General features: G+C 49.2%; 1 protein-coding gene across 2 annotated transcripts in view; it reads right to left on the bottom strand.

Annotated features, from left to right (window-relative positions):
- The window catches only part of FAM178B (family with sequence similarity 178 member B), an 88,039-nt gene extending 69,786 nt beyond the window's left edge, over window positions 1-18,253 (bottom strand). The window contains exons 1-7 of one of the 2 annotated variants that reach the window (XM_032877906.1): window positions 18,224-18,253; window positions 16,531-16,600; window positions 15,897-16,330; window positions 14,559-14,620; window positions 12,743-12,850; window positions 7,979-8,131; window positions 1,131-1,236 (exon numbers count right to left, since the gene is read on the bottom strand). In XM_032877906.1, the coding sequence (XP_032733797.1) occupies window positions 1,131-1,236; window positions 7,979-8,131; window positions 12,743-12,850; window positions 14,559-14,620; window positions 15,897-16,330; window positions 16,531-16,576 (909 nt within the window). In that variant the 5' untranslated portion in view covers window positions 16,577-16,600; window positions 18,224-18,253. Of the gene's footprint in view, window positions 1-1,130; window positions 1,237-7,978; window positions 8,132-12,742; window positions 12,851-14,558; window positions 14,621-15,896; window positions 16,331-16,368; window positions 16,424-16,530; window positions 16,601-18,223 lie in introns of those variants that run through there. The other variant, XM_032877907.1, reaches the window with a different exon arrangement.
- Between the last annotated feature and the right edge of the window lie 4,451 nt (window positions 18,254-22,704).

Below are 22,704 nucleotides of genomic sequence, written 5' to 3'. Positions count from 1 at the left end.
GACAGGGAAGGCACTTCATGCAGTGTCAGGGTGACACAATGACCCTCTGTGGGCCACATCTCAGATGGGCTCTTTGTGCCTCCCAATGCCTGATTGTGCATTTGGCCATAGACTGTGCAAGGAACAGAGAGAAACTGCACTGACTAGGGGCAGAGAAGAATGGCAGCACTGTTCCCTGTTCCCGTCTGCCTGTCCCATTGGGCCTGGGGAGGGCAGCAGCCACACTCTTGGGCCACAGGAGCTGAGGGTGTCTTTTTCCTCTGGGGCAGGGAGGGGCATGATGGGAAGGATCCCAGAAGGGAGAGGAGAGAGTAGGAGGGCCTTTTCTGGAAGGCAGCCAGCCAGTCCACCCAGGCTGGGGAGTTCCTAGAACAACCCACCCTGCATGGTGGCTCTAATTTACAGCTGGGGTCCAGGCCCCAACTGGCAGGAAGACACCAGCTGGAACTTGTGACCTGCCCGTCCCCAGGCAGGGATGGCTCTGGGTAGGGGCCAAGGCCAGCATCCTCACACGTTGCATTCAGATGACAGCAGCTGGTCCTGTCCCTGGGCTATTCCTGCCGGCTTCTGTCTTTCTCAGGGTGGAGGTTTTAAGCCCTGGGCACGTTACCCCAAGGCAAAATGTTTCAGCAGACAGAGGAGAAAGGGGAAGACACAGAGTAGCTGTTCTAGACTTTTCCAGGCGTCCTACAACCCCACCGAGAGGGGCAAATGCTCAAACACCTGAGCACACACCCAGCTGTGAACGCACAAGGGCCCTCACCCTTCTAAGGGTGCTGCAGGGCCCCGACCTGGGACTTGGGAGGGGCGAGGAGCAGCCTGGACACAATGGAAGCTCCTGTTGAGTAACCAGGCGTCACAGAGGGCTCTGGGGGTTACAGGCCCAGCCTGGTGAGGCCCAGGCTCTGGTGGTGAGTGGAGCGAGACCATGGGCTGGTCCCTGGACTCTGTGATGACGGGGGGCATCCCCAGGCTGCCTCCCTCGCACCTCTTGCCCCCGCTGGGACACACCCGGCAGCACCCAAGGCCAGAAGAGGGACGTGCCCATCCCCCCCCCACCCCACCCACTTCTGCCGGGGCTTTTCGGCCAGCGTGCTCCCGCCATCTAGTGGCAGGTCCGTGCTCCTCACCTGGAAGAGCCATCGGAGCAGGGCCACTGGGCAGTCGGGGGTGTGCAAGTAGAGGTTGCTCAGGAGGCCCATGTGCAGGAAGGAGAGCTGCTGGGCGGGCGGGCAGCTGCAGAGGCAGAGGAGTAAGGTCAAGGTAGGTGGGAGGCCCTCCATGCAGGCGGCCTGGCAGCCTTTCCTCAACACGCCTGTCTGAGGAAGCCACGGGGGGTGGGGGGTGTGGGGGTCCCATATTGTATCCTCACCGGACCCAGAATCACGGCAGCAACTGCTAGGGACACAAACGCTTCGAGCTCCGATGCCAGGAGCTGTCAGAAGGAAAAACCACCCACACCCATGCCATCACCGGAGTCATTTGATCTCGCTGAACAGGGCTCAGTGTTTGAAGCACACGACGGGAAGAGACGTTTTGTCCTTTTCCCTGTGGGGGAGGGGGAAAGGAAGGTATTTACTGAAGTTGCAGAAAGGACCCCTGTGGAGGTGAGGAGGGAGCCCAGGAGTCACGGCCCTTAGCCCAGGGCCCTGGGTGGCCCCCGGGGAAGGCAGAATTACCAGCGGGGCCCACGCGGGGCCCACGTGGGGCTGGCGTCTGAGCTCTGGTTACACAGAGCATTTCTGCCCCATCTTGTGTTTTTCCGAAACAAAGGACACCTGAGAAGATGGGAAAATAACAAAAAGGGGCCCAAGACAGAGCCATTCGGGGAAGGAAAGAACAAACAAGGGTGCCATGGAGGGTTCTTCAGAAACCACGGGAGGTGCAGAGTCAAGAGGAGATGGTGGCACTAAGACTCGCCTCCCACCTGTGCTCCTACCCTGCGCTTTCCTTCACCGCAGGACCCTGCTGGGCCTCTCCCTGCTCCCGTGAGCTCCCAGACTCAAAAGGCCAGTGTGGAGAGGAGCCTAGCTTTGAGTACTCTTGCCACCCCACAGACTGTCTGGGCAGAAAGGAGTCCACAGCCCTGTAAAAGGAGCTGAAGTATTTCATGTGGTCATAGGGCCTTTGGCGGAAGGTGTTTCAGAAGTCACTTCAGAAGGGCTGGCTGGACTGCGTCACCCTTCCTGGTGACCCCCAGGGAGGCTGGGTTTGGGGCAGGCCTCTTCTCCTCTGCTCTCTTGTTCTACATGATGTCTCTAAGGCAATGAATAGGGATTCTAGGAAATGAAAAAACGAATTTCAGGTCTGTCCTCCTTTTTTTCATGGCCAAATCCACGCAAAGAACATTTCAGACAGCATTTAAAGTCATGACTCTAGATAGAAATTTCTTCGGTTGGCCCAGCCTCTTCTTCTCCTTTTTAAAAAGGACACATTTTAATCTGCCAGGAACAAAATGCTCCAAAACAAAGATTCTCCTCTGAGCCAAGTTGCTGTCTCCTTGAGTATGTCCAGGCAATTTACAAATTGTATATTTTTTTTCCAAATTATTTAAGTTCAGAGGAGAAAGCGGCTTTGTTCCTAGGTCTGTGAAGCTGACCACTCTCAAACAGACCTTTATTTGTACATACGAACACGTGTGCACCCCAGGGCTGCTGGCATGTTCTGCTCTAATTCACGGGCTCTGTCACACGGACACTTTCAGGGGCCGACCCTGCAATGCATGCACGGTTCAAGCCCTGCACCCCGAGTGCAGACAACACTCCAGCAGACAATGCCTAGAAGACCTCACAGATTGGCAGGCCTTGGCTGGAGGCCACGTGGCAAGGAGGCTGGTGCCCCAGGGACTCTAAGGAGACTCTGGCTCCGGCATTCTGCTCAGGGGGGCACCCCTCTAGTTTCTCAGTAGGAGAACTGATTGTACAAGCCCCTGTTGGCTCGGATCAACACATTTCCAACTGCTGCTCTGAGGGAGAGATACCCTTCGGTTTGCAATGTCTCCTTTGGGCTATGCCAGCCTCGCAGCACAGTTTCTGCCAGAGAAAAGATCAGTCTGCCTTCAAGTTCACCGCTGCCCAGTGAGGGTTAGCCGGTAAGGCAAGGAGCAAGAGATAGGCAGAAGGGCAGCCCAGCTGTGCCTTGAAGCAAATGGCTTTCAAGGAATTCTGAGCCTAGAGCTCCATGAGATGCAAGGAATCTGCAGGCTGCTGGACCCCAAGCCCAGTGTGCACGCTCCAGGAGGGGAATGCTTCTTCGCCTCAGTGGAACCACAAGCCTTCTCCCCTTCGGTGCAAGGGACAAGGCTGACTGCAGCCACTGTCCTGATCTATGGCGGGAGGGGAAGCCTGGAGGAAAAGGGTTGGCAAAGTAGGAGTGTGTACTGAAAACTCAAAACCCTTGGGTTACAGAATCACTTGTTAAGTTTGCAAAAACCCACGGCATGTCCACAAGCCAAGAATGGTGACTCTGCCTTTTGCAAAGCCAATGCTAAGTCCGCAGTCATCCTGAGAATGTCAGAGGACCCCGGAGTGAGAAGGGGAGGGATGGGGCCTCCTGGGTAGCAGATGCCATGCAGGCCTGGCTGGATGAGAAGTTCCAGCTGTCAGCCCTGAGGATCCCAGCAAGACAGGTTCCCATCTGGGATGAGAGACAGCCACAGTCAAGAATACTGCTAGCCCCCAGATCCCGTGGCAAAGACAGAGGTCTGCAGGAGCTGAAGGAAATAAGAGGGGGATGGTGGAAATTGAGATGGGGATTAGCCCCAAAGGGGAATCGAACAAAACACAGGTCAGCTTGGGTCAGCAGGTTGGGCTCCTGGGCCGAGCTGGGACCTTCTACCTGGACCGTATGTTCCTGATAATGCCCAAGTCAATATTCCTCTAGGCTCTCTATCTTCATATATTTTCTGGGCAACGGTCCTGGAGGGCAAAGGATCCAAATGCCTTGGGAATCCCAAGCGATGGCAGAGGGGTAAGCACCAAGTGTAGTTATTTATACAGTATCAGTTTCTGTGTCTTTGCCAAGTTCCTCAAGAGCAAGTTTAAGTAAAATGCCTAAGGAGAACAGAATGGAATAATGGTCAGAGTTTCCATCCCCATTCCTCCTCTTTTTCTCTCTTTCTTTTAAAGATGAGTGAGCACCCTTCGGGTCAGAAGTCCAGGGATCCCAGCAATGCCCCAGCAGGGTGCTTCTGCTGGCTCTTTATTTTTGGGGGGCAGTTGGACCAGCTGGGCGCTCTGGTCCATCCACACTCTGTAACTGATGGATTTGTGCCAGTGAGACAGAGAAACAGAAGGGACCCCATGAGAAAAAAAAAAAAAAAAGCTGTTTTTTTCTTTTGCTTCTTATCCTGTTTCTGTTCTAGCTAGAACCTGCACCCCTTACCTCACTTTACACATTCCTGGTAATGTCAATAGGCTACGTCTTCCTTGTAAGGGACAAGGAATCAATGATTCTCTAGAATAACACCTAAGGAAGGACCAGGTGAGAGGGATGAGAGGAAGCCATCACATGCATGTATCAGACCACTGATGAGACATCTGGACGCCAAGACCCCCTGATTCCAAGGAGTAACCCCCAGGCTCTCATCTTTGGATATCTGAGGGGACATACACATCAGACCACCATCCTCAGTAAAAACCTCAGACCCCCAAAGACGAGGCTCCTGCTCTTTTCCTTTCCCACTCGTCCGGACGCTGTCTGTGTCTCTCTGTACACATCTTCACCAATTCTGCTTTTGCCTTCTGCTAGCTCATGTTTGATTTCTTTCCCGCATGAAGGCAGAGACCGTTTGATTGGCCCCACGGGAACCCCCCACTCCCCCCACCTCCCAGGTCCTCAGACCTGCCTGCCAGCAACACAAGGAAGAGGAAGAGGTCCTGGCAAAACAGAAGCTGGGAGCTGGCCTCAGGGAGACCCAGTGTACAAGCACACAGACACACACGCAGCTCAGTGCCACCCGCCTCCTCCTGCCAAGACGTTTCCTGGAGGAAGGGCTCCCTGAGCATACATAAGGAGCACCTCACTGGAACAGTGAGGTGGACACCCCCCCACCCCGCTCCAGCGTGCTCTGTGGGGGCCCAGGGAAGACCATGAATCATTCAGCGAGCAATGTCCACCCTTCCTGGGGAGACGGCTCTGGCCTCAGAGCTGCATGTGGGCATAGGTCCCAACACTTCTCCACTCAGGGGAATCGGATTTCCTTTTGAATGGCTGTCAAGGGAGGAAAAAGTTCAGCCCCTGATACCAACTTCTGTCGTAAAGGCACGTGACTTTGGTTCCAGGGATCTGACCAGAGGTCACACATCCAGCTGGGTGATGAATGTGAGCAGACCAGCCAGGCCATCTCCGATGCCGGGGCTCCGGGCTCCAGGAGATGCTTCTTACATGGAAATCTATGTAGGTGCTGCCTGGTGAGGACGAGGCCTCCCACAGCTGCCCTGTGCCCCGCCGTGCCAAGAGTGCCCACTTTGTACACTGGGAAGATGATACCCCTCTTCACAGATGGGTAAGGAGGCATGGATCTCTTTCAAGAGGTGGTTTTTAAAACTCGCATTCACTTTTCCCCCCGTAAACTTCTTCTTTTTTTTTTTTTTTTTTAAGATTTTATTTATTTATTTGACAGAGAGAGATCACAAGTAGGCAGAGAGGCAGGCAGAGAGAGAGAGGAGGAAGCAGGTTCCCTGCTGAGCAGAGAGCCCGATTCGGGGCTCGATCCCAGGACCCTGAGATCATGACCTGAGCCGAAGGCAGAGGCTTTAATCCACTGAGCCACCCAGGCGCCCCCCACAAAACTTCTAATGGTAAAAATGAGATGTGTTCATAAAATACAGAATATAATAAGGAAAATAAAAGTTACCTGTAACCTCCAAGTGTTAACTTTTTGCACAGCAAAACACTGAACCATACTACCTCTTGAGAGATCAAGTAACTTTTTATTTTCCCTTCATTTTCATGCTTCCGGCTGAATACAACGGGGTAATTATTGAACCACAATTTTCCTCTCTTGTGTCTGGGTTTGTGGTCCTTGGCATAAACAGGAAATAAGAGTGACCCCAAGGCTAAGTGGTGACCTTCAGGAAGTGGCCCTTACCCACTGCGTAGCAGGGGCCCTCTGACCGGACCATGTGGAAGGCGGTGGGCATTCCTCCAGAAAGGCCCTGGGCTCCCAGGGCTGGCCAGGCCGCCTCTCCAGTGCCTCATTAGCATACTTGAGGGAGGAGGGTCTGAATTCCTCACTCTGGGGAAGCTGGCCAGCCACCTGGCCCCATTTGGCAGGGCTGCTCAGTCTCCGGGTCACTGCCGCATGGGCCCTCTTGTCTGTCAAACACTTCCTGCCGGCCGTCCAGTCTGGGACAGGAAACCTGCTGTCACACAGACCGTGGCCCGCCGAGGCAGCAAGGCAGCACTCTCTCCTCTCTCCTGTTCCTTCCCCGCCCCTCCTCTCTCTTTAGTGCTGCTATCCTTCTTTTCCCTTCAACCCTTCTTGCTTCTTTTTCCCCCTTTCATCGTCCCTTTATGAGACACCTTCTCAGCGTGGTGGCGTCAGCCTTTACCAATATGCAGATGCTCAGGTCCAGTCACCTTGTGTTGCTTCTGGGGCTATGCTCCAGACACAGCTCTGGGTATGAAGATGCTCTCTACCACAACGTTTATAAAGGAAGAAGGTCGGAAGTAACATATATGCTGAGGAGAATGGCTAAAGTGCTGAGGCCTCGTGCTAGGCAATATTCTCTCAGCATTCATGTCATGACCAATGGCGACATTAGGGCCTTGTTGAGCTCTTCATTGCACAACATATAAGACACCTTTAGAAGATGGCTGAGGAAAGCTGAACACCGACTGATATCAGTGGTCTGAAGGATTTGGATTTTTTAGGTGTAATAATGGCATTTAACTTCTATCTAAAGATAGAACCCTATCTTTTAGAGACACACAGTGAAGTACTTATAGATTCAATTATATGTGCCTGGGATTTGCTTAAAAATAATCCTGAGGGGATAATGTTAGTGGGCGGGGGTAGAGATGGAAGAGGATCGCCTTAGAGTTGATTGCCGAAGCTGAGTGATGACTGATGGGGAATCATTACACTAGTCTATGTATACTTGAAACTTCCCATGACAATCAGATGGCTTTAGAATTAGTAAAACAGACATAAGGAAACCCTGAACAGCTGGAAAAGATAAGACTCCTGCTTTCAAGAGACCACGGATAGCTCAGCCTCTGGGCTCCCTACCGTCTGGTGTGGGCCTGGCGGCCTCCTCCCCATCCCCCTTGGCCACCAAGGCCCAGCAGGGTTTGGCCTCAGAAGCACAAATAGATAGCTGCCCCGAGTCCTGCAGGCTTTCTCTCTTGTTCTTAGATAGATGAACTCCCAACTGCAAGTGTTGGATGTGGCTGTGGTCAAGTTTTTAAAATCCCCTTAAAAAGCAACAGAACCCATGGCTGTGTGATAACGAACGTAAATTTCCTTCCATGGAGGAATGTGACAGGGCAGCTGTCCTAATGTTACAGTGTGCACTTGGGGCTGGGGACGAACTTTTCACTGCTAGCATCACACATGGACAGAAGAAGGGTGTGGTCTCCAATGAGCAGCTGGAAATGACGATGATGTGTGCTGGAAAACTGCTGGATGGCCCAGAAAGTGGCTCCAGTGTCAGCAGAGACATCACCCCAGAGGCATGTATGGTGAGTCTGACTAGAGTTCTATGCTCCCAGGGTGCAGGGGAGGAAAAGGCGCTATGAATACATAAATACACAAGCGACCCAATATTTGCTATGTAGGGCTTTTTAAAGTACGTGCATCTAAATCGGTAAATTAAATATGGTAAGTCGACATGTGGGATTATTTCATCTATAATCCTGAAAACTGACATGTCCCTCCTGACTCAAGCACAGCCTTGAGTTTCCTCACTGGGGCCAGCCCTTATCCTTGGGCTCCAGAAAGGACAGGGCCTGGCCATCCCATGCCAACATTTACCTGAGGAACCATTCTTCCAGGTGGCTCCGTGGCTTGAGCTGTGAACGGTCCAGGATGCAGGGCAGGGGCTGATGCCTGGGTAGAAACACCGTCTCCCCGGGGTGCACCAGCGGGATGACCTGAGGCGACACGGAGAACCTCTCCACCAGCATCCTGGCAAAGCAAGGAGCCGGAGAGGCAAGAGTCAGCAGCTGCACCTGGTCTGCAGCCCAGAAGGAAGCCAGGGAAAGCCAGATGGTGCCCCCTGCCTTAGTGACCATCGCCTGGTCGGGAGAAGACTGGGGAGGACAGCACCACCTGCTGGTAAAGGAGGAGCCTGCAAGATGCTGACTCGAGCTCTTCCCCATCCCACTCTCAGTCCTGCATCCCAGCCCCTTCCTCTGGGCTTTTTTAGTCCAGGAGCCAGAAGTCCTGCTCCCAGACCCAGTGCCGCCCATTCCCTTTGTTCAGCTCAAACTTTCACTGGGCACCCACGATACGTGGGTGCCAGGTGCTGAAGGATGAGTCAGGCGTGGGCAGCCATCGCATGCCTAGGGGAAGGGTAAACAAATCACCACAATAGCCTTCAGCAAGTGGGCGGACCACAAAACTGCCTACACAGGCATGGCCAGACGGAGGAGCGGTGGAGGAGAGAAGCTTCGGGTGTGGCCCGGGTCAGGGAGGGCATCAGCACAAGGAAGGAGCCGGGATGCTTCTTCTGGGGGACCAGTCTGTGAGCTCTTGAGATCACGAGGACTCCCCAGGGATCTCCGGATGCCCAGGCCTTGCCCTGCCTTGTGTATCTGATCAGTAGATCAGAGCTGGGTCCCACGGACAGGGAAGGAACAGAGAGAAGAAGGGATACATTCCAACTCTACTGGGAGGGGTAAAAATTGTCAGGAGGGAGTAGGGAAAAGGGAGGCATTTAAGACAGTTCCTAAAAACACAGCAAATCTCTGCTTCATGAAGGACTGGCCACAGTGCCGTGGTGGGTGAAAACAGCAAGTTTCAGAATAGGAAGTGTGTACGTGTGTTTGCGTGTGTGTGGTGTAGGTATACACACAGACATAGGCACATACACATTCTTAGACACGGGCAACACCCCCCACATAACTGACATGGCCAGCTATGAGCTTGAGTTATCCCTAGGGAATAGGATTTGGGGGGAGCAGGGAGGAGACTTTTCCTGCTTACTTCATACAACTGTGTTCTGCTTGATTCAATAGAAACAGAACACACCTTTGACAACAATAAAAACAGCCAAATGAAATAAGCCGCAAGTATGGTATCCCCTCCTGTCCCCAGCCTGGGCCCTGGGATGGTGGACTCGGATGGGGAACCATGCTCAGGGCTTCTGTTGGGGTCTGGGACACAAGACCTCTGCAGGCTGAGCTGTGTAGCTGGCAGCCTACCACTGGCTGGATGAAATCTGCCTCCCTCTGGCCCCCGACCTGAGGAAAGAAGCCAATGTTCATTACTGGCTCACATCACCAGCTTATTTGGAGGGTGAAATGGCGCAGGGTGTGGAAACGCCATGAAAACACAGGGGACTTCTGCTCCTGTAGGCTTTTGCAAGCAACTTGTGTGAACCACCACACAAACAGGAGAACAGTTTTCTGTTTCGTTCCTCTCTTTGCCATTTCAGCTTTTGGGACTCTATGGCTTCTGTTGCTCTTATAGTAAGGAAGAATTGCAAATTATTAAAAGTCTACAGGAATTGGGCTCATCGATAAGAGGGTCTTAGTCTGGTCCCCGAAACCATCATACAAAGGGACTTTTGTGACACTAAATATAATATATATGCATTATTAAGAGTTCTGAGATGACTCTTCCATATCTAATTGGGGATTTCCTGTGCAGCCCTGAAGTGAGGATAAAGGATGATGTGAGGGCTGAAATATTCCCCCCTCCCCTGCCCCAGTGCACACATAAGGTCTTTTAACTTTAAGAAATAGAGAACGTAGGATGGCATCCACTCAAGACGCAAGTCAATCCTTAGAGCGTGAGGGGACGCTGGGCTCTGGGTGCTTGGGGGTCTCTTCTACGGTGGGCATCCACAGCGGGCATGTGACTCCTTGTCACGAACAACTGCTCTGGCAGATGGTGGCTGGCCCCAGCCGCAGCCTCACCCTTTCCAGACCCACATCCTCTGTAGGATGGCTGTTCCAATCTGAACACTCACAGAGGTTCACAGTGGAAAGTATCAGTGAGGAGGCCGGGGTCCTCCTAACCAAGGCCGGGGGTCACCAAACTACAGTCTGCAGCCAAGTCCTGCCCATTACTGTGAACAAGGTTTTATTGCAACATAAGCATATTTATTCCCTTGTATATTGTCTACGGGAGCTTCCCTGTCACAACAGCAGAGCTGAGAGGTTGTTGCCACAGAGATTGGACGGCCCTCAAAGCCTAAAATATTTACTGTTTACAAATACAGAGAGTTGCTGATCCCTGATTGAGTCCAGAGATGATTATCAGAAAAACTTGGGGGAAAAAAGCAAACGGCCAGCCATGGTGATGTTCACAACCATCTCTGTGCAACAAAAACAACGTAAACCCTCTGGGGGTCCTAAGATGGAGGCTCCAAAGAAGTCTGTAGGTTGTGACTCTACATTTCCTTCATTAGAAGAATGCTAACTTAAGAATGTGCACGAAAACATGACCTGTCATTGCTTAGACCAATGTTTAATAACCTAACTCAAGCTGACAGGAAAAAAAATTGAAACTTGGACAGGCCGATGATTCAGGGCAAGCTGACCGACTTCCCCTAAGCCGCATGGCTGAGGTGACCTCATCCCCCGCAGGAACCCCCAACCAGCGCACTTGGTTCCTGAGGGAGGGAGGGAAGCAAGCAAGGGAGGACCCAGTTAAAAGAGAGAAAAGGGAGATATACAGAAAGATCTAACCTGACTCCAATTCCCCCTTCAGCTACCACACATTTTTCTCTTTTGACCTCTCCTCCTGTTCTCCTATGGGCCTGTTCCAGTCAGGACCACCCTCAGTGATCCACCAGAGCTGCTCTTGTCAAGGTCACCATGACATCTACTTTGCCTCCTTGGGCCCCTGTTCTCGCTATATACTTGCTTCCCAGGTGATCTAATCCAGTTCATGGCTTCAAACGTCACCTATGGGGCGCCTGGGTGGCTCAGTGGGTTAAAGCCTCTGCCTTCGGCTCAGGTCGTGATCCCGGAGCCCTGGGATCGAGCCCTGCGTTGGGCTCTCTGCTCAGCAGGGAGCCTGCTTCCCTTCCTCTCTCTCTCTCTGTCTGCCTCTCTGCCTACTTGTGATCTCTCTCTCTGTGTCAAATAAATAAATAAAATCTTTAAAACAAAACAAAACAAAACAAAACAAAAAAACGTCACCTATATGTGGTGACTCCTGAGCCTCTCTCTCCGGAAGAGGTGATCCAGACTGTCTATTTGGTCTTGCCCCTGGGATCCCCCAAATGAACTCTTGACCTCACAAGTGCCCCCAGTGCAGCCTTTGTCCCTTAGTCTTCTCTAGTTTAATTAGACAACTCCAACCTTCCAGTTGCTCAGGCCCAAATCCTGGGGGGTCTCTTTGATTCCCCTTTCTCCCATACCTTCCATCCAGTTCATCAACAAATCCTGTCAGTTCTACCCTAAAATTATATCCAGACTGTGCCTACTCCTCACCACCCACCACCCTCTTACTTCTCAGGATGACTACCATGGCTCATTTGCCCCTGTCTCCTTTCTTCTGCTCTGCCCCAGGCTCCCCAGTTTATCCTCAACTGGCAGCATAGGATCCTGTGGAGCAGTGGCGGTCAGCTCACACGGAGGAAGAGCTCCTGCATCGAGCCCACTCTTGGCTTCCCTGACCTTCTCTCCCCAGCCCTCCCTTCCACAGCTGCCGCTATGCTCCCCCATGGGGTCCCAGAGCTGCCTCTCACCTCCTTTACAGTGTCTTGCTAGAAGTCAGCCACCTGCTCATCAAGGTCTTCCCTGACCCTCATGGATAGTCTCATAGGTCTTCCGTACTCCTCCTGTCCCCCCTCCACTTTATCCTTTCTCCTGAACACTCCTCACCTCTCTTCATGCAGGAGGATAGAGCTTTCTGTCTGGTTTTGTTTTTGCCGTATCCCCAGAGTCTGTAACAGAGCCTGGTACAAAGTTGGAATCAGTAGATGTCTGCTGGCTGGCCAGCTGAATAGACGGATGGCTAACAGGGTACCCTGATGATGGATTCAGCTGTGGCTCCTCAGCATCTCTGAGACACTACAGGGCAGATGAGACCGCCTGCCTCCAGCCAGTGGCCCAGTTAGATCATGGCTGGCATATACCTCCCCACCCACCCAATGACAGCACTGATAAAAGCCATCATCTTCTTTTCCCCAGATGGGGGAAAATGAAAAATGTCACATAGTCATATTCTCCCCTTTAAGGGCAGATTCATCTTAGACTGTGGTTTTGTAGATTTATTCCCCCAAGAGACCCGGTTCTATAAATTTGGATGGAAAATTGGGGCCAAGTAGGCTGTGTTTTCCTATCTCTGCGCCCTCAAAGGCCCACACTGGACCTTGATACACAGTAGGTGATCCAATATTTCTGTAACCGAAGAATACATGTAGGGCTTTTCTTGAGTGTCAGTTTAAGAAAAGGAGGCAGCGTGAGAACTTACAAAGACATACAAATTGCTGGCTGAAACTCTGTCTGAAAACCAGAGCCTGTCAACACTTCAATCCTTTGCCTTGAGAGGCAGGTGCAGGGACTCCCCTCCGCCCCCAAAAGTGGCCAGGCCCTAGCCCCTCCCATGCCCATACCCCACCTGTGCTCAGGTGTGAGAGGCACTTCATCTTCATCCCGATCCAGGAAGCTGAGTTGGGGACGGTCATGTAGAAGCAGCTGCTCTCGTTCCTGCTCCAGGGCCTGGTCCCTGCAGGGAGCGGAGAGCCAACAACTGAGGTCAGTGCTGTCCCCAGTCAAGTGACCTGGACACTGAGCTGCAGACCCCATGAACATGGCAAGGCCTAGGAATCGGGATTTTCACCACACAACTTCAAACCTCCCTTTGTGTACCTTGTTTAGTATTTGCTCACTTTTTAACACATCAAGGTCTGTGCCTAGCCCCTTCTCTTCCTCCCAGGGTCTGGCCACACTGACCTGGGGAGGCCCCCAGGCTCATGGCTCCTAGAGTCCCTCACACATGGCCTGCCTTTCCAGCCGTACCCTTTGGTCTCCAGCCCCAGAGGCCAGTCCCCACCACAGCCCTGCATGCCAGCCATCATCTTGCAGGAATCCTGACTCCCTCACCTCCCTCTTGCCCTAACTACATCAAACCCCTGAGCAGGCAGAGTCCAACCTTCTGCCTTCTGGATCCTTGGCCTCTCAACAGCCTGAGAGCCTCCCTAGCCCTTGCCCTGCCCCTCCAAGGGCCTGCCTTGGTGTTGCCCCAAAAGTCCTCAGTTCCTAAAGATTTCACCTCCAGCCCAGGTCACTGTCTACAGCTGGAATCTTCCTCGCCAGTGACAAATGAATGATTTCAGCTGAATGTGCCTGGGCATCTCCGAAGCCACACGTATAGGTCTGAATTCTCTTCCACACAGGCTCCAGAGTCCCAGCCACCGAGGTCAGCAGACTCATCATAGCCCCACTGCCCTTGTCCTAGGGCCCCACTCCATCACCGTTCACCATACTTCTTCTCTCCTCCCTCCCATCCATTCTCCATAATGTGGCCTAAGCGATCTCTGCAACACAATGGGAAACACAACACTACCCACTTAAAATTCTCCCAACTTGACCCTGTATTCATGAGGCCTCTCGTGACCCAGCCCCAGTTCGCATCTTGGCTGCACTGCCTGCTCTGCCGGCCCCCAACCCCCAGGCCCCAGCACTGGGAATTCCAGCTCTAGTCAGCCACCGGAACACCTGTCCTACCCACCTTCACATGTGTTGTCACCCATGCTGTCCCCCCACCCCGCAAATCTTCTAATTCTCCCAGTTTCAAAGATAAGGATACCTGTGGGGAGCCCTTTCTGACCCCCAGGTTAAACTAGGTGCCAGTATTCTAGGCCCCTCCATAGCAACCTCACAGCACGGGAAATACTAGAAACATTAGGATAAATGTCCAGGTGAGTGGGGCTGCACCGTCTCCTCCAAATACCCAGTGCCTGGTGTGGGACCCAGCAGAATAAGAATCTCCCAGTGCTGGGTGCCCTGATGAGTTTACCTGCCTGCATCACCGGCATGGTGATACTCAGGCTGTACTACTTGGTCAAAGGCACATGCCTTTTCCCCTTCTCTCTCATGGAACACTTGAACCAGGAGCCGAGAGGCCCCACATGGGCATGAATTGGGCAGAAGAGAGGAAGGGACTCCCCCTGTCTCCCCTCCACACCAACCCAAGGTTCACGACCCCCTTGTCTGGGGTTCTCTGCCCCCTTCAACCTGACTACCATTCCATGTGCTTACTATTGATCAGAGAACACAGGGCACTCTGCGCTCCCGGAGACACGCTGTGCAAGAGGGTGGTAGGCTGCTCAATCCTGAGGGGAAGGCGCTAGGAGTCTTAGAGGACAATCCCCTGAAACCAATGCCCACCCCACAGAATGCAGACCCCACGAATGACCTCCTCCCACACTCACCGCTTCTCCTGCAGTAAGTAGTCTAAGCTATTGATGTAGCTCTCTGAGGCCCCAGAGGTGAACTGGAGCAGTGGAACATGAGAATAGCGGACAGAAAGACAGACAAGGGGGGGGGAGAATAAAATTAATCTCAATTAAGCCCTTTATTTATCTTGTTTATGTGTCTGAATAAGCAATATCTTTACATGATTAAAAATTCGAGAAGCATAAAGGCATGCAGTAAGATGTCTCCCATCACCAGCATCCCCAGCCACCCAGGTTCCTTTTCACAGGTGACCACTGGTGTTCACTTCTCTTTGTGCTTTTGGAGACATTTTATCCACAGACAAACAGTAATACAACACAGATTTCCCCCTACCCATAAAGCATATGGTAGCAAACTATGAACCCTATTCTACCCTTTGCTCTGCTCAATTAATAGAATGTCTTCAGGGTCATTCCATATCAATACTAAAGAAGTAAGTTAAAAAAAAACTTTCGGGGTACTCTAATGTAGGACTAGGACATAATGTATTAATTCCCTAGTGGTGGGCATTTGGATTATTGCCAATCTTGGGCTATTTGAAATATTTAAGACCAGGGACACCTGGGTGGCTCAGTCGGTTAAATGTCTGCCTTTGGCTCAGGTCATGATCCCAGGGTCCTGGGATTCAGTTGGGCTCCTTGCTCAGTGGGGAGCCGGCTTCTCCCTCCACCTGCTGCACCCCCTGCTTGTGCTCTCTCTCTCTCTGACAAATAAATAAGGTCTTAAAAAAAAAGGCTTCCCACAAGAAGGAATAACCTCTATTTAAAAAGAAAAAAATAAGCAAAACAAATAATTAAGTCCTATTCTTAAAATAAATTTCCTGGATCTGTGGGCCCCTAATTGTTCCCAGTCTACCTAGCAAGAGCTGTTTATTCCCACCCAAGTTAAAGTTCATCATTAAAGTTTCCATTTAGACATTCCAATCCACTGTACCCGAGTCAGCCTGAGTCTTTGTGCCTGGTCTAGCTTAGACCGGGGCACCAAGGTCCCCCTTCCCCCAGGGGGATATCCTCAACCTTAGGCACAAAAGTCTTGATGCCATACAAAAGTGGCATCAAATTTGGCACCACCCCAAGCCAACTGTTAGCAGAGGTTAGCAGCAGAAATATGGAGAGAGATGCACCCCAGCCACAAGGGTCCAAGGGCTGGGGAGAGGTCGAGAGGGTATGCAGTTGATGAGGGATAGTTAGAGGGAGCTGGCCAATGAAAGGAAGCTGGGGTATGGCCAAGGAAGAATGGCCAAAAAGGGAGTGGCGGGGGTGACTGAGGAGGAGTGGCAAGGAAAGGAGATCAAGGGGAGTCCACCAGCTTACCAAGGTGTGGGTGTCCATCACTTCAGCCTTTTGGCTCGGGCCTGCCATGTTCCAGAATGGCTCCTCCAGTGAGGCCAGATTCCCCTGGGGGTCCGAGTCCTGGGGCTCCTGCTCTAACTTGTCAGGCAGCTGGTGGGCCCATGTCCTCAGGCCGTGAGGCCCCACTGCATCAACCCACCTCGGGCCTGGGGTTCCCCTGCCTGCTGGTGGTACCCTCAGGTTCAGGAACTCTACAGGTGGCGGGCTCCAGTCAATGGGGAACATGTCCCTGGCCGCATGCACCTTGGGCTTCTTTGACACCTTAGGCGTTAGAGCTGAGGTAGGACTGCTGCAGCGCCGGGTGGCATGGAGAAGCCTCTGGTGCAGGGGATGGTCGAAGCAGCTGCCCTTCAGGGTGGGCAATAGGATGGGCATCCCTTCAGCTTCCTGGCCCCCTATGAATAAGATGGAGTACTGTGGTATCCCCACTTACCCACCACCATCCTGGCCACTGTGCCATGCTGGGTGAGGAGAGTAGGCAACTCAGGATTGATGTGGGCAGAATGTGAGCGGAATCCCTCAACCATGGGTTGTCCACTCCCTCATGGCCACAAGCTTCAGAATGGCTCTATCTGTACATGTGAGAGACACCTACCTTCGTCCTGAGGAAGGGCTGGCGGAGTCTCCTCAGGCCCGGCCATCTGCAAACCACTGGACTTCCTGTCCTAGAAGGAACTGTCAGGTGAGGTGAGCTTCCAGAAGGAAGCTAAAGGCTCGGAAGCTCTAGGTTCCCTACAGAAGAGTGCCTGTGCCCACTGGTGCCCAGGATGAAAATCCCCCTCCAACTCTACCCTAATGACCAAGCACATGCATCATGAAGATCAAGTTGCTGGGGTGAAAGGGGCTCCAAGTGACCTTTCATTTCAAGGATGTGATAGGCAAGTGTATGGACATCAACTTTTTTTATTTTTTTAAGATTTTATTTATTTATTTGACAGAGAGAGAGATCACAAGCAGGCAGAGAGAGAGAAGGGGAAGCAGGCTCCCTGCCAAGCAGAGAGCCCGATGCGGGACTCAATCCCAGGACCCTGAGATCATGACCTGAGCCGAAGGCAGTGGTCTAACCCACTGAGCCACCCAGGTGCCCTGGACATCAACTTAAAAAAAAAAACTTTTAGAGGGGTGCCTGGGTGGCTCAGTGGGTTAAGCCTCTGCCTTCGGCTCAGGTCATGATCTCAGGGTCCTGGAATCGAGCCCCGCGTCGGGCTCTCTGCTCAGCAGGGAGCCTGCTTCCCTCCTCTCTCTGTCTACTTGTGATCTCTCTCTCTCTCTGTCAAATAAATAAATAAAATCTTCGGGGAAAAAAATTAAAAAAAAACAAAAACTTTTAGAAAAGCAAACTAGCACAGCTCAACAGAAAAGTTGTGTTGAGATGACATTCTGCATGTCTTGCTTACTCAGTGTCACCCCAAGAAAGAATGTTTGCTCACGAGGGGTAGGGCAGGGCTCTCTAGTCCTTGTCATTTTCCCAGAATCAGCACAGACACGGCACACAGTAGGACTTGGTGCATTTCTGTTGAATGAGTGAATGATTTAAAGATACCCAGGGCTGGCCCAACAAGCTTTCTCCTTAGGAACTGTCCGTCTACAGCTAAGGAACAGAGAAATACACAGACATCGCTCATCATTTCAGGCTCAGGATTAGATGAACTGAAATGTACACGAAAGGCTAATATCTGAATGATATTAGGAAACAACCAATTACCAAAAACACTAACCCAACAAGGGTTTGGACCCAACAAAAGTGGAAGACATTCAAATCAATATGCCTATGATATGTTCTTTGATCACAATGAAATCATTCAAAATTTAAAAATTTATAATAAATGCTGACAAGGCTGTGAGGAAATACATTGCTGCTGGTACTCTAAAATGGTCTTATTCTTTTTAGAGAGCACTCTATCAGTATAAAAATAACTGCAAAAATGTTCATACCTGGGGGTAGGGAATCCCAGAAACCTGTCCCTCCACAAAAGCAGTAATTAAGCTGACAAAACCTGTCAGAACTACCACTTCGAGAATTCTGGAATTTAGCAAGAAAGTAACAACAAGCAGGGAAAGGCTTAATGAAGAAAGAAGTTACTAAATTTCAGGAAAACGGTATTCTGGATTTTGAACTTAGACGGTGTACATCCCCCACCCCCCAGTTAAGAGGCAGCTGTGGAGGCTGTGTTCCTGGTTTGGCTTCCTGGGGCCAGAGGGGGCAACACAAACTTTGTTCTCAGAGAACTGTGGTTGTATGTTTTGACCTGTATCCTGGCTCCCTGAGGGGTCAGCTCAGATCTTACCTCTGTTTTTTCTCACTTGGAACTTTCCCAGGGCCGAAGTGGCCTCCTGGGCAGCCTTTGTTGAAAGCACTGAAAGGCAAGTCTACCAGCCACAACCACCTGGGGCAAGGGATAACGGGTGAGGCAAGCAGCAGGGAGTCTGAAGGGCCTGTAAAGGAAGAGGCTGAGGAAGGAGATACACAGAGGAAAAAAGATTTTAAAAAGCTCCCACATAAACTAGAGTTCAGAAGGTCCCCATGTACACCCAGGGCTAAGGCATGCTTAGGAAAAGACCTGAGAAGACAGTAAGTTTTAACCTCTGGCTGATCATTAGACTCCACATAAACCAGAAGTCAAGGATGGCCAAGGCGGAGTTGCATTAAGGTCTGTCTAAGCTTTGATGGAGTACACCACAGAACCAATCTGCAAAGATCAGAAGAGTTTTATTGTGCTGATGGTGGTGACATTTAAGGAATTTTCTAACAACTTACCCGTTAACCACTAAGCTAAAGGAACAGTGATTTCAGTGATGTCATACAACAAAATGATAATGTCTTCATAAAAATAGTTTAGAAATGTCATTAAACAATCAACTACAACTCACAACAACCAGCAACAGCAAAGTCAGATGGGGGGAGGGTAATCCTACTGCATTATAATATCCAAAATGAACAATTTTCAACAAAAATTACAAGGCATGCAAAGAAACAACAAAGTCCCTTCATAGACAAAAAAAGAATGAAAGAAACTGTTCCTGAGGAAGCCCAGGCATTGGACTTATTATACTAGACAAAAACTAGACAAAAACTTTAAATCAACTGTCTCAGATATGCCTAAGAACCAAAGCAAATGGTGAATAAAGAACTGAAAAAAAAAAAAAAAAACAGAAGAGAATGAGGTCTCACCAAACAGAGACTATCAATGAAGATTTTAAAAGTTATAAAAAGGAGCCAGACAGAACTTCTGGACTTGAAAAGTACAAAAACTGAAATGAAAAACTAAGTAGAAGTCTTCAACACGAGATGCAGGTTAGCAGAAGAATCAGTGAACTTTTACAGAGGTTAACTGAGACGGTCAATTCTGAGGCACAGAATGAAAAAAGAATAAGATGAACAGAGCCTCAGAAACTAGTGGGACACCATTAAGCACATCAACATATGCATAGTAGGAGTTCCAGAAGTTGAGAGATGGAGATAGAGATGGTGGGGTGGAGGGGGACAGAAAGAACACTGCACTTCCAAGAAGCTCAGAAAACTCCCAAGTAGGTTAAACTGAAAGGGATCCACACCTAAATATATCACAATCCAACTGTTAAAAACCAATGAGAGAATCTTAAAAGTAGGGAGACAGAAGTGATTCATCACCTACAAGGGAGTTCTCAATAAGATCAACAGGTGATTTCTCACCAACCATGGAGATCAGCAGGCAGGGAGGTGAAATATTGAAAATGCACAAAGACTATGGACCAAGAAGTCTGTATCCAATAAAACTAACCTCCCAAAAAGGAGAAGATAAGGTATTCCCAGATAAACAAAGACTGGGAAAATTTGTTTCTAACAAATTTGTTCTGCTAGAAATACTAAACTAAATTCTTTAGGCTGAAGTGAAAGGATAGTAGAGAGTAACTTGAATCCATACAAAGCAAAAAGAACAGTGATAAAGGTAACTACCTGGGTATACATAAAAGATGGTATAAATGTGTGTTGTTTTTTTTTTTAAGGATAGCTATTTAAAAATATATATATATTTTATTTATTTATTTGACAGAGAGAGATCACGAGTAGGCAGAGAGGCAGGCCGGGGCAGGGGGAGCAGTTTCCCTACTGAGCTGAGAGCCCGATGCAGGGCTTGATCCCCAGACCCTGAGATCATGACCTGAGCTGAAGGCAGAGGCTTAACCCACTGAGGCACCCAGGCACCCCTAAATATTGTTTTTACTTATAACTCTTTTTCTCCTGATTTAAAAGACAACTGGATAAAGCAATAATTACAAGTCTATCTTGATGGGTGCACAACGTCTAAAGATATAATTCATATGACAACAACGGCACAAAGGACGGGGTGGGAATAGAACTATATAGGTATAAAGTTTTGTATCTTACTGAAATTAAATTGGTATTAATCTGAACTAGACTGTGAACTATGTAGTATTTATAGGTAAATAAAACAGGCAAGCACTACCATACTTTTGGTTTCTAACTCTTTTTTCCCTATGTGATTTAAAAGACAAATGCATAAAATGAAAATTATACATCTATGTTAATGAGAACACACAATTAATGTTCAAAGATGTAATTTGTGACAATAAAAACATAAAGGGGAGATGGAATTGTATAGGAGCAGAGTTTTTGTATACTACTGAAGCTAAATTGAAGCTAATTCAAACTAGTTTATTAAATTTAAAATTATAAATTATAATCTGCAGGATAACCACTAATAAAATAACTGGCAAATACACAGAAAAGGAAATGAAGAAGGAATAAAAATGGTATACAGTAGCCCAAAAAAACAAACAGAGGTGCCTGGGTGGCTCAGTGGGTTAAGCCTCTGCTTTCGGCTAGGGTTGTGATCCCAGGGTCCTGGGATTGAGCCTCAAATCCGGCTCTCTGCTCAGCAGGGGGCCTGCTTCCCCCTCCCCCTTTGCCTACTTGTGATCTGTCAAATAAATAAATGAAATATTAAAAAAAAAGAAATTACAATAGGACAAAGAAAACCATGATATATTGATGTAAGACTCATTCACCAAGAAGACATAATGATTATAAACATACATGCACATAAAAAGAGAGCTTCGGCAGGTGAAAGGTGAAACAGTTGAAGGGTGAAACAGTTATAAGCTGATAGTTGAAGAATTCATTATCCTACTTTCAATAATGTAAACAGACAGGCGATCAAAAGAAAACAGAAGACTTCTACAACACCATGAACCAACTAGACATAACAGGCATCTACAGAACCCTTCACTCTGTAACAGCAGTGTATACATTCTTTGCGAGTAACATGGAATTTTCTTCAGGATAGATCATATGTTAGGCTGCAAAACAAGTCTCAATAAGTTTAAGAAGATGGAAATCCTTTATAAGGGTACCTTTCCTGGTCACAATAGAAGCTAGACATTAAAAAAAAAAAAAAAGGAAAACTGGGAATTTCACGAATATGTAGAAATAAGACAACAAAATCTTAAACAACCAATAGATCAAGGAAGAAATCAAATCATAAGAGAAATTAAAAAATACTTAGAGGTAAGTGCAAACAAACAACATATCAAAATGTAAAGGATACAATGAAAGCAGTTCTCCCAGGAAAACTCATAGCTCCCAAATGTCCATCAACCACTGAGTGGATAAATAAAATGTGGTTGGGGCCCCTGGGTGGCTCAGTCGTTAAGTGTCTGCCTTAAGCTCAGGTCATGATCCCAGGGTCCTGGGATCGACCCCTGCATAGCTCCCACTCTCCCTGCTTGTGTTCCCTCTCTCACTGAGTCTCTCTCCATCAAATAAATAAATAAAATCTTTTAAAAAATGTGGTATAGCCATAAAATGGAGTATTATTGAGGCTATGTTAAAAAAGACATTAAACCAGTAACCTAATTTTACACTGCAAGGAAAAGAAAAAGCAAAGCAAACTCAAGGTCTGCAGAAGGAAGGAAATAATAAAGATCGGGGGGAGGGGGCGCCGGGGTGGCTCAGTGGGCCCTCAGTGGGAGCGCCTAGGTGGCTCTGCCTTTGGCTCAGGTCATGGTCTCAGGGTCCTAGGATGGAGCCCCGCATTGGGCTCTCTGCTCAGCACGGAGCCTGCTTCCCCCTTTCTCTCTGCCTGCCTCTCTGCCTACTTGTGATCTCTCTCTCTGTGTCAAATAAATAAATAAAATCTTAAAAAAAAATAAATAAAGGGCACCTGGGTGGCTCAGTGGGTTAAGCCACTGCCTTCGACTCAGGTCATGGTCTCAGGGTCCTGGGATTGAATCTCGCATAGGGCTCTCTGCTAGGCGGGGAGCCTGCATCCTCCTCTCTCTGCCTGCCTCTCTGTCTACTTGTGATCTCTCTCTGTCAAATAAAAAAATAAAATCTTTAAAAAAATAAATAAAGATCAGAAGGAAAACAAAAGAAGTAGAGAATAGAAAAAACAATAGAGATAGTCAACAAGCCAAAATTGGTTCTTTGAAAAGACCAACAAAGTTGACAAACCAAACTGGACTGACCAAGAAAGAGAGGAACTCATATTACTAAAATCAGAGATGAAAGTGCAGACATTACTATCAACCTTAGAAATAAAAATGATTAAAAGGGAGAATATGATGAATAGCTCTACACAAATTAGGCACCCTAGATGAAATGGACAAATAATATACTGAGGAATAAATGTAGCGAAGTTTAAACTTTAAAAATGACAACATTGTGGAAAGAAATTAAAGAAGACACAAATTAATGGAAAACATTTTGCATTTGTAGATTAGAAGGCTCAACATCACTAAGATGGTAAAACTCCCTGAAGTGGTCCAC

The sequence above is a fragment of the Lontra canadensis genome, unplaced genomic scaffold (assembly GCF_010015895.1).
Source record: "Lontra canadensis isolate GAN:19392208 unplaced genomic scaffold, GSC_riverotter_1.0 scaffold61, whole genome shotgun sequence".
NCBI classification, from domain to species: domain Eukaryota; kingdom Metazoa; phylum Chordata; class Mammalia; order Carnivora; family Mustelidae; genus Lontra; species Lontra canadensis.
This window is presented reverse-complemented; position numbering and strand designations above follow the sequence as displayed.